The following is an 11,954-nucleotide window of genomic DNA, read 5'->3' as shown; positions in this document are numbered from 1 at the left end:
TATAAACGAAAAGGCATGTATGGCAAATCTTTGCATTTTTTACAAAATTGACCATAGATCAGGAACTAAAGAAAAGTACATCCTAAAAGTTACCAGAATTGAAGTTTATAAAGTTTCTTTCTTAAAAATATTTTATTAAAAAATTTCCGCGAGTTCGGGCACAGATTTTCCAGCTTTTCTTTATGAATTTCCCCAACGGTGGAAAATTTTGTGGAAAACTTTTTCCAGTTCATATTTTTTTTTTTGGATTTCTGAGAAAATTTGCTTAAATTTTCATATAAAAACTTTGTTTCTACAATGTTTCGTTCTTGAGTTATGATTTTTCAAAGAAAAGTCTTATATGGCACATCTGGACATTTTTCACAAAATTGGCCATAACTCAAAAACGAAAAAAAAGTGCATTCCAAAAATTTCAGTGATTGAAGCTTATAAAATTACCTTCTTGAAAATATTTTTTTGAAAATTTTCCACGAGTTCGGACATAGTTTTTCCGGCTTTTCTTTACGAATTTTCCCAACGGTGGAAAATTTTGTGGAAAACTTTTTCCAGTTCATATTTTTTTTTTTGATTTTTGAGAAAATTTGCTTGAATTTTCATATAAAAACTTTGTTTCTACGATGCTTTGTTCTTGAGTTATGATTTTTCAAAGTAAGTAGTGTCAAGGGAAAACAAAAAATTTCCACCTGAGTTTTCCGGAAAAATAGGCGACCCTGAATTTTTCTCAATTTTTTTTTATTCATATATCCATGAGCCCTGCCTGTGGAAAAAGTTTCATGAAAATCTGAGACCCTTCGGCCCATACCCGTACGGTAATAAAAAAAATCCCCAAAAGGCAAACGTGTTGACGTCTTTGAAAAAATTGTAATGGTCAGGTGATATAGCACTAACATATCAGAAACATACAAGTTTGCAAAAATACACAAATACTCTACTTTATTGTTCAGAATTAGAATTCTTTCTAAATAGTCCTCTACTTCAGAAAATTTAAATTTCATCAAACATCAACTATTTTGTAAGGTATCCTATAAGCTAGTTGGATTATTGACTAAATCTTTCTCAGCTACCACCCAATGAACGCGACGATGGCAGATTCTTCAAGCCTTTCTCGAGCTTATCGGCATCTCCAGCTGAGAAACGATTTTTCGCCGGCACTCGCTCTTGCCGTCGAAGAACATGATTGCCTGCAGATTGCTTCAACATTTTGATATTTTCATCAATTACTATAGAGCAACTATTATCTCCTAAGACTCTCGCCATTCTGTTCACATCATCCATCAAAAGTGGCACAGTGTCATGCTTTAGTGGTGTCAGGGAAGATATGTTGTTATTGTTAATGCTAGTGTTATTGTTAGTGTGAAATTCATTAGAACTACACACAATTGGTGGGTAAATTATTCGGTGATCGGTTCCTTGAATCGATCCATTGGTGTTTGATTTATAATTATTATCATTATTAGATATTTCTTGCACCTTTGATGAGATTGTCTCGCCAGAACTGGCCGCCTCCGATATAGTATTCAATGGATATAGCTTAACTTCTTCATTATTAAAAACAGCTTCAATGCCTAAAATCTTCAGTACCAGATGTGGATGGGCTAAAACCACCTTTTCGAGTGTTTCGAAATCAATCACATTTTCAGTCTGTGTTGAGCACGACAGCTCTTCTGAATACTTTTGTGACATGATCGATTTCCTACGATACATATGCTCGGAATAAGTTTCGGTTCCATTTGGACTGGGTAATGCTTCACCAAATGCGTTCATCTCACGACACCACATCTCAGGCGGATGCGACGAACTTCGAGCCATGGTCGGTTCTGGGTCTCTCATAATACCCATGGCTCCATTCTGTAGATTCGGTATTGAACGGGCTGGTGGAAAATGTCCTAAATCGAATTGCGAATTGATGGTGGAGTACGTCATTTCTTGCAGTGCCTGAATAGCATTTCGTACCTACGAGAAGTCAGGATATGTAAAAAAATGGGCTAGTTGAACATTTACATAAGTGACGGTGCTTACCTCTATGCTCAAAGCAGCCACATCGTTATGAAGCGTCGTTACCTGGGTGTCTAACCGCTCAACCGATACTCGGGCTGGATGAGTCTTTTCTTTACTTCTGAGCTCCAAATTTAAACCCTCGAAAGAGTTGTTGTCTTCGGGAACAGCACTTACGGTGGTGGCCTGCACCGATCGTTGGCGTTCTACACGCTCCCGTAAAGCTACCAAGGATTTGTTACGACTGCAAGAAAAATGATTGTGAGAAATGTGATTACTACGTTCTTATGCCTACAGCTTAATTATCAACATATAATCGATGTTCAGATAAAAAAGTGCAGTATTTGAGTATTCCAAGAATAAATAGTTTGAGAAAATTGTAGGTTTTATATCATCCAAATCTACACATTCATTAACAAAAACATAAAGAAAACTCAACTATCAAAATCATCAAAGTCCGTACCGGGCCCCAAAATCGTGGTAATACTATTTTTTGTTGGACAGGTTGAGCCAATAGATCAATTAATGGTCGCAGTGGTTCAAATCCTAACAAAAAAAAAAAAAAAGGTTGAGCCACTGCGTCCATTTGATAGAGCTTGTGTGGCCTAATACTGCGGTAATACATAATTTTCATATCAGTAGAAATTAATTTTTGTCAAGCAACTAAATCTTAATAAGGTTCGTTTGGGACTTGAGTCCCTAATTGTAGGGCCCCTACAAAATTATAAGAGATAACCTCAACACTGAGCATGAGCATGATTGGCCGCCCGCAGTTGCTACTCCGTTATTACAAGAACAGCTGTACTTACACAGGGAACCAACAGATGCTGCTCATGATCAGTAGCATCTTCAATGTGTAAGTACTAGTGCTCTCATTATTATTACAAACAATATCGGCGCCGGCTGCGTCCGAATGCAGGTCAATTTAGGGATGGGAGAGAAATGTTGACGTGTTACTTTCTTTACGGAAGCCGAGGAGTCCTCTGCACTTCTACAAGAAAACACTGGGAGTTTGGATAAAAGAAAGGATTCGTTTTGGTAAACGATAAAGATATGGTTTGAAACGAATACGTGAGCATATACACTAATGACCGATACCGATAGTGCGATTACTACGTGAACCGGACACAATTTATCCGGATTCCGACGTTCGCCCACAAAGGAGCAAGCAACAGAAATTCATTAGAACTACACACAATTGGTGGGAAAATTATTCGGTGGTCGGTTCCGGAACTCTGAAGGAACTCCCGGAAGAAATTAAAAAAAAATCAATGAAAAATGTCGAAGAAATTCCATGAGGAACTCTGAAAAAATAATTGGTGGGCCTCCAAAGGAATTCCTTTAGGGGCTCCGAAGAAATTGCTGGAGAAACTGCGGAATAAATTTTAGAGAAACTTCGAGGAAATTGGAGAGACTGAAAAGTAGATGGGAGTACCTTGAACCTTTTAATTCCGCAAACTCCGAGAAAGTTGCTAAAGCAACAATGAAATAGTTTCTTGTGAATCCATAAAAAAAAACCCGAAGGAGTTCTCTGAGTGGAGCTCTGAAGGAATTCCCGTAGAATTCTAGGACAAACTTTGAAAAAAATCCAAATGGAGCTCCGAAGGAATTCCCGACAAGTATTCTGAAAAAAAATGCTGGGGGAAATCTGGTGTAACTTATAGGGGAACTCTGAAGGAATTCCTAGATGAACAGCGAAGCTAATCCTGGAGGAACTAAGAAAAAAATCTGAAGATATCTCCGGAGTAATTCATGGTACAAATCCCCAGAGGAATTCCTGGAGGATATTTCCGGATAAATTCTCTGAAAAACCCCTAGAGGGAATTTCGGGAGAAAATACCCGAAGGGATTTCTTAATGAAATGCCCGGAGGATTTCTTGGACGAAATTTCTGGTATTCAAAATTTTGGACGAAATCCCCACGAGGAAGTTCTGAAACGAAATCCCAGGAGGTATTGCTATTGGAATCCCCGTGGAGAAAATGCTCGGACGAGTTTTAAGGGATTCTTATCTTCGGAGGAATCCTTAAAATTTCCGAAGGAAACCCTCGCAGGAATTTTGGAGAAAATCTCCGGAGAAATTCCTGGAGGAGGAATCTCTAAATGGATTTATTGGAAGAATTCCTGGATGAAATCCTTTAAAGAATTACTGTTGGAAATCTCCTGAAGAATTGCTGGAGAAAGTATCCGGAGGAGTTCTTGGGAATATCTCCGGAGGATTTCCTGGACGCAATCCCCGGAGGTCTTGCTATAAGAATAACCCTGACGAATTCCTCGCGAAAATTCATGGATGAGTGCTCAAGGATTTCCCGGATGCGTTACTGAAAGAACTCCGAAGGCGTTTCTCCGGGGTTATTGTTTGAGGAACTCCGGAAAAATTCCTGGAGAAACTATGGAGGGTGTTCGTAAGAATTCCCGATGGATCTCCGGAAGAATTTTCCAGAAATTACTGGACGAAATCCAAAGCAAACGCTTGGGGATTCAAGAGAAATTTCTGGATGAACTTCTGCAGAATTCCTGGTGGAAATTCAGAAGAAGTTCCGAGAAATTGCTTGATGGAATCCAGAGGAATCGCCAAAGGAAAACAGGAAAATCCTAGAGAAACCCATGAGGAATTAAACGAGGAACTCTAGCGAAATTCCCGAAAAAACTCTTGAGAATTTTTTGAGAAACTCTGGGAATTCGCGGAAGAAATGTAAGGATTTTTTCTAAAAAAAATCGTGAGAAATTCCTAGTGGAAATCCATAGGATTTCCTAGGTATTACTAGAACTCTGAAGAACTCCTGGAGGACTTCTAGGAAAAAGCCAGGAGGCACTCTGTAAGAGATCTTAATAAATTCCCAGTGGAGCTCCAAAAGAATTCCCGGAGGAAACTGAAGAAATTCCCGGAGGAACTCTGAATAAATTCTTGTAGGACTTTCAAAGAAATTCTTACAAGGACTTCGAAGGGATTGCCGAGAAATAATATTTAGAGAAACTCCGAAGAAATTCCTGATGGAACCCTGGAGGCAATTCTCCAAAGATATTCATGAACGAGCACGGAGAAATTTCTGGAGGAAATCATAGGAATTGCTGAAAGAATTCTGAAAGATTTCATGGAGAATCCATGAAGGAAATCTAAAAGCACTCCCGGTGTAGCTCCAAAGCGATTCCCGTAGTAACAACGGTAGAATTCTTGGAGGAATTCTGATGAATTTCCCGGTGGGCTCAGAAAGAACTACCGGCAAAAATTCTAAAAGAACTCGTGAAGGAACTCCGGAGGAATTTCTAGAGGAACTCCGAAGGAATTCCTGGAGAAACCATGAAGAAGTTCATTGGGGAGGTTTCGGAGAAATTCTGGAGAAGTTCCCTGGAGGAATTTTTGGATAAAATCACCGGAGGAATTTCTGAATGAAATTTCCGTATGAATTCCTGGAGGAAATGCCCGGATGAATTCTATGAGGAAATACCCGGAGGAATTTCAGGAACAAATCTGCGGAGGAAGTCCAAAAGGAATTGCTGTAAGAAATCCCTGCAATAATTTCTGGATGCAATCCTGGTGGAAGTCCCATGAGAAAATCCCGTATGAAAACCGCGGAGAAATATCTGGAGGAATTCTTGGTGGAAATCATTAGAGGATTTCCTGAAGGATATTCCCAGATGAATTTTTGAACCATTTCCCCGGTGGTATTCCCAGAGAATATTTGAAAGAAGTCTTCGCAGGAAATCCTGGTGGAAATCCCATGAAAAATTCCAGAGGGCGATCCCCGAATGAATTTCTGTAGGGCAAACGCTCCCTTAGTGGAGGTAGCTCCAATTGTGGAGGTAGTGTGTTTTGGCATGTTACGCAGTAATAAATGATAATGTGATATTTTTCTGTGATGTAAGATGCGAAAATAATATAAGTAATATAATAATATTTGTGGAATTTAACCGTAAAACTATTTAAAACAATTATTTTGCTTAAGATTTTTGCTCCTTTGCACCTATAGTGGTGCATCAGTACCCATAGTGGAGGGTCCCATAAGAAATCAATGGATTGCGCCACTAAAGGAACCATTCTTAAAACATACCTCCACTAAAGGAACAGTGCTCCTATTATTGGTGCAAGGCTTTTTGCAGGGAAATTTCAAATGAATCGTGATTTTTATACAAATGAATGATAGAAGGATTTGAAATCTATCGACTGATGCATGAAAATCATATATTTAATGATTTTATCACCGTGTTTTAGCAGTTTTCCCTTAGGTGCACCACTAATGGTACATTTGCCCTATACGAGATAACATCAACACCCATTCAAAATTGCAAAATAGCACTTTAAAGCAACTCGTTTGTGAAAAAACACATTTTGGTTTCATGAATACTGCCATAACTGCAAACAGTCCATTCGACATTTTGACAAATGGGTTAATACCATAGAGAGTCATTAAATGATAAATACTTTCGATCAACTTACTGAAATCTGTGAGATTGTTCTAGAAAATTCGAAAAAAATACCAAGTTGTTTTGTCACATTGGTAATTAAACCGCATAACAGTCACATTGAGATTATAAATGAGCCTCGTAATGTAAAAGCAATGAAATTTCTATCAGAATTATTTTCTGACTATTCATCTAGTATGCGATATGAGTTGTACAAAATATCTGCCTCTAATAAGCACTTTTGAGTTCCTGGTAATTTTTAGAAATTTTGGTTTCCTCCCCATACTGCCATAAGATGCACACTTGGTATTCCATTTACTCAATGCCTACTTTTGTCGAATGTTACAAATATGCAGTTATGGGCAGAATAGGTTTCTACGTTTTTTTTGTTATCTGAATGAATTTATTTATCACTAGTCGTCTTGCATCAAGTAGGCTGTTGAAAAACGCATGAAACGCCCCGTACAAAATAGAAGTTCTGTTCACTCCTGTTTTTTTTTTTCAACTTTCTCGTTAAATATCCTTTGCTTTTTATACACACGAACACGTCGGAACCCTTAAAGAATTCAACTGTGAAGGATTCATGAAAATCCGTTGGCCCGTTCTTGAGCCATTTCGTGACATACAAACACCGTTCCATTTTTATTTATATAGATAAGGGGGCCACTAGGATCTTGAGCCTGGGAAAGTTCATTACTGATGGAGAAAAAATAATGTAAAGCCGATATAAGTTGCCCTGTTTGAGTTTTTGAAAGTTTTCTACCAAGGTTCTTTATTCTGCCATGTCTGATAAAACTTATTTCAATTGAACAGTACATAATTTTGTGCAAAAAATCATTTAATTTGCATGCAACCGAGCTCATCATGAACCCAGCGTAGTAATATTGCACAGTGCACTGCACCACTGCAGTGGTTCGATCTAGAACAAATGCCGTCCAAAACCTCAAACTCTATTTTAAATGGCTTAAATAATATAATTGGCAAATTTTATGCCATATTCAAGCATTACGGACTTTTATTTTCAAATGTTTCTTGTTTTTGACTGATAATTGGAAAGTACATTTGAAACTTTTTCAATTTCTCAGACAAAATGGTCAATTTGGGTAGGCTAGGTGTTTTGACCAACTTAAACGAAATTTTCGCTGTATGTCAGGCAATACTTGATTTTCATCATAAATTTTTGTGTCATTTTTTCAACCACGATTTCAAAAATAATAATATTTTTTTTTTAATTCGTTCGAATAACACGTTCTCGTTACCCTCTTAGACCGTTCAAACACTGTGTTGTTAGTCGTTAGAGACGATTTTCTTCCATCGTTGATTATATAAGCAATATAAAAATCAAACGACATAATTAATCTCATGTGAATTAATCATAACTTTTTAACTCAGTGTTTTCTTTCCCTAATAACACATCGAACTATTCTTTCTCGAAACATTGTTAGGATTATAATTACCCATGTGAAATAACCAGCATGATGCAATTTAAGTCGTAGATAAATCGAAGCCACGACAAGAATTTCCAAGAGCACAAATCTGAAGAACCAGTGCGAAAATTTGATCAATTATTCATCACCAGCGAGTGACCAATTGGTCAATTTATCGGTTGAATAATTTTCAGCATGATCGGTTGTCTGGTTTTCTAGATTTGTGCTCTTGAAAATTAGAGGTATGGCATCAATGCATCTCACTCTAATGGTTATTCCGATCTTATACCATGTTTTTGAAAAGTAGATCATAAAATCATGGCAAATTTGTCTGCTGTTCTGTTAGACATTTGAATATTATAACAAATAAATAGACAACCAGCTACAGGGGACAGGCATAATTTTGGTAAAATTTAAATTCTTATAACCATCAAGAAAAAATCGATAAATTTGGTCAATTTCAGTAATTTACTTGGCCATGCATATTGTCCACTGGACACCGAAGTTGTTCCGGATTTTCTAAGGTCATGTCCAATTCACGTTTTTTTCTGTTGCTTATTTTTTGTGTGGTCTTAAACAAATTTTTCATCGAATGCTTCCGGACGCATAGAATTTATCAATTTTTCAAAAAGTTATAAGCATTTGAATTGAGGCAAAAATTAACCTATTCAAATCATTTTGCTCAAAAGTTTGTCCTAAACCATATCGCTCCTCGTAGCTACAAACTTGATGCAGGATGTTGTTAAAATAACTAAAATTATAACAAAAGTGTATGAGTAATAACATAAACATAACAAAATGTGTTTTAATTCTATCAAAAACATATCAAACCAAGTTATAATATTTGATACAAAGTATAAAAATTATAATACTGTTCGATATACGATAATATTGTATATTATTGAAATGCATAAACTATCTATTTATTTTGTTATAAAGTTGTTAAAAAATGAACAAAAAAATATCTAAAAGGGAAATAAAACACATTATGTTATATTTCTGTTTTATTATGTTCTATGGATAACGAAGCCTAACAAAATCATATCATACTATGATATGCTAAAATTCATGGGTTCAATCCCAGGCCCGTCCCTTTCCTCGTACTTTGTAGTTGTATATCTCTCACTTGCTTCTATCTTCCATTCCAAATCTATCACACTCAAAACTATTTGTTCATAGCAAACGCTAGAACCAGAGACGGACGTGTAACCGTTTCCCTAACGCTTCCATTCTTCCACGCGCATGCCTTTCCTTACGTCTGATACATAGGCAGTCTGCTAACCACAAAAGCAAACCTCTCTGCCATGCCTTTCCCCCAATCCATACACTCCCGCATGAACTGGCTTAGATGCAGTGGTATATACGGTCCACGTGGGAGCCAGTATAATGCATCATCAATTCCTCCCCCTTCCCCACATTGGTCTGCATTCTGACGTGGCAGGCACCATTGTCGCTAAAAATAGAAGATCACCAGCACTTATACACCGAGGATGCCTGTTAGTACCAAGCAGTCATTCGGTTGGTTCCTTGTATAAGTGCAGCTGATCTGGCGAAACTGGAGGAGCATCCACGGGCGGCCAATCAAGCTCAAGCTCAAACCATATAGCTCCTCGTAGCTAAAGTTTTCTGGAACACAAGAGAAAGCTTTGTTAAACAAAGAGGCATCCAAACTTTTTGAACTCTCTTAACAATTCTTTGTTGAGCATGAGCATGATTGACCGCCCGCAGATGCTACTCCGTTATTGCAAGAACAGCTGTACTTACACAGGGAACCAACAGATACTACTCGGGATCATTAGCATCCTCAATGTGTAAGTACTGGTGCTCTCATTAATATAACAAACAATAACGGCGCCGGCTGCGCCCGAATGCAAGTAAATTTGGGGATGGGAGGGAAATGTTGACGTGTCACTTGCTTTATGGATACCGAGGAGTCCTCTGCACTTTCACAAGTAGGCACTGGGAGTTTGGATATGGGAAAGGTTTGGGTAAAGGATTCGTTTTGGTAAACGATAAATATATAATTTGAAATGAATACGCCTAACCGGATTCGCGATATTACTCGATAAAAGCATTGAACGCCGAACAAGTGTTCGTCGCTCGCCCCACAGGAGCAAGCGACAAGATCAAAGGATCAAACACTACTAACGCGATCCGCGATACTATTTCACCATGGTACGCGAACAACGCGCGACATGTTTGATCCTTCCCTCATCGCTCGCCCACGCAGGAGCAAGCGTCAAGTTCGAAGGATCAAACACTACTAACGAACCGATCACATTTTCACTACCGTACTACCGATGCGCGACCTGTTTGATCCTGCCCCAATCATCCGCCCCCGCAGGAGCAAGCGTCAAAGTCGAAGGATCAAACATTACTAACGAACCGATCACTTTTTCACTACCGTACTACCGACGCGCGACATGTTTGATCCTGCCCAATCGTCCGCCCTCGCAGAAGCAAGCGTCAAGGTCGAAGGATCAAACACTACTAACGAACCGATCACATTTTCACTATCGTACTACCGACGCGCGACATGTTTGATCCTGCCCCAATCGCCCACCCCCACAGGAGCAAGCGTCAAGGCCAAATGATCAACCACTACTAACGAACCGATCACTTCTTCACTACCGTACTACCGACGCGCGACGTAATTGATCCTGCCCTCGTCGCCCGCCCCCGCAGGAGCAAGCGTCAAGGTCGAAGGATCAAACACTACTAACGAACCGATCACTTTCTCACTACCGTACTACCGACGCGCGACATGTTTGATCCTGCCCTCGTCGCCCGCCCCCGCAGGAGCAAGCGTCAAGGTCAAAGGATCAAACACTACTAACAAACCGATCACTTTTTCACTACCGTACTACCGACGCGCGACATGTTTGATCCTGCCCCAATCGCCCGCCCTCGCAGAAGCAAGCGTCAAGGTCGAAGGATCAAACACTACTAACGAACCGATCACATTTTCACTATCGTACTACCGACGCGCGACATGTTTGATCCTGCCCCAATTGCCCGCCCCCACAGGAGCAAGCGTCAAGGCCAAATGATCAACCACTACTAACGAACCGATCACTTCTTCACTACCGACGCGCGACGTGTTTGATCCTGCCCTCGTCGCTCGCCCCCGCAGGAGCAAGCGTCAAGGTCGAAGGATCAAACACTACTAACGAACCGATCACTTTCTCACTATCGTACTACCGACGCGCGACATGTTTGATCCTGCCCTCGTCATCCGCCCCCGCAGGAGCAAGCGTCAAGGTCAAAGGATCAAACACTACTAACAAACCGATCACTTTTTCACTACCGTACTACCGACGCGCGACATGTTTGATCCTGCCCTCGTCACCCGCCCCCGCAGGAGCAAGCGTCAAGGTCGAAGGATCAAACACTACTAACGAACCGATCACTTTTTCACTACCGTACTACCGACGCGCGACATGTTTGATCCTGCCCCAATCGCCCGCCCTCGCAGAAGCAAGCGTCAAGGTCGAAGGATCAAACACTACTAACGAACCGATCACATTTTCACTATCGTACTACCGACGCGCGACATGTTTGATCCTGCCCCAATTGCCCGCCCCCACAGGAGCAAGCGTCAAGGCCAAATGATCAACCACTACTAACGAACCGATCACTTCTTCACTACCGACGCGCGACGTGTTTGATCCTGCCCTCGTCGCTCGCCCCCGCAGGAGCAAGCGTCAAGGTCGAAGGATCAAACACTACTAACGAACCGATCACTTTCTCACTATCGTACTACCGACGCGCGACATGTTTGATCCTGCCCTCGTCGTCCGCCCCCGCAGGAGCAAGCGTCAAGGTCAAAGGATCAAACACTACTAACAAACCGATCACTTTTTCACTACCGTACTACCGACGCGCGACATGTTTGATCCTGCCCTCGTCACCCACCCCCGCAGGAGCAAGCGTCAAGGTCAAATGATCAACCACTACTAACGAACCGATCACTTCTTCACTACCGTACCACCGACGCGCGACATGTTTGATCCTGCCCTCGTCGTCCGCCCCCGCAGGAGCAAGCGTCAAGGTCAAAGGATCAAACACTACTAACAAAACGATCACTTTTTCACTACCGTACTACCGACGCGCGACATGTTTGATCCTGC

General features: G+C 40.4%; 1 protein-coding gene across 9 annotated transcripts in view; it reads right to left on the bottom strand.

The window, feature by feature from the left end:
- Window positions 1-906: 906 nt before the first annotated feature.
- Window positions 907-11,954, bottom strand: part of LOC5569573 (potassium voltage-gated channel subfamily H member 8) — a 187,111-nt gene continuing 176,063 nt past the window's right edge. For all 9 annotated transcript variants that reach the window (XM_021844060.1, XM_021844061.1, XM_021844062.1 and 6 more), the window contains 2 exons: window positions 2,020-2,239; window positions 907-1,953 (listed from right to left, as the gene is read on the bottom strand). In XM_021844060.1, the coding sequence (XP_021699752.1) occupies window positions 1,057-1,953; window positions 2,020-2,239 (1,117 nt within the window). In that variant the 3' untranslated portion in view covers window positions 907-1,056. The remainder of the gene's footprint in view (window positions 1,954-2,019; window positions 2,240-11,954) is intronic.

This window comes from Aedes aegypti, chromosome 2 (genome assembly GCF_002204515.2).
Source record: "Aedes aegypti strain LVP_AGWG chromosome 2, AaegL5.0 Primary Assembly, whole genome shotgun sequence".
Classification (NCBI taxonomy): domain Eukaryota; kingdom Metazoa; phylum Arthropoda; class Insecta; order Diptera; family Culicidae; genus Aedes; species Aedes aegypti.
The sequence above is the reverse complement of the archived record's forward strand: the minus strand, read 5'-3'. Positions and strand labels throughout refer to the sequence as shown.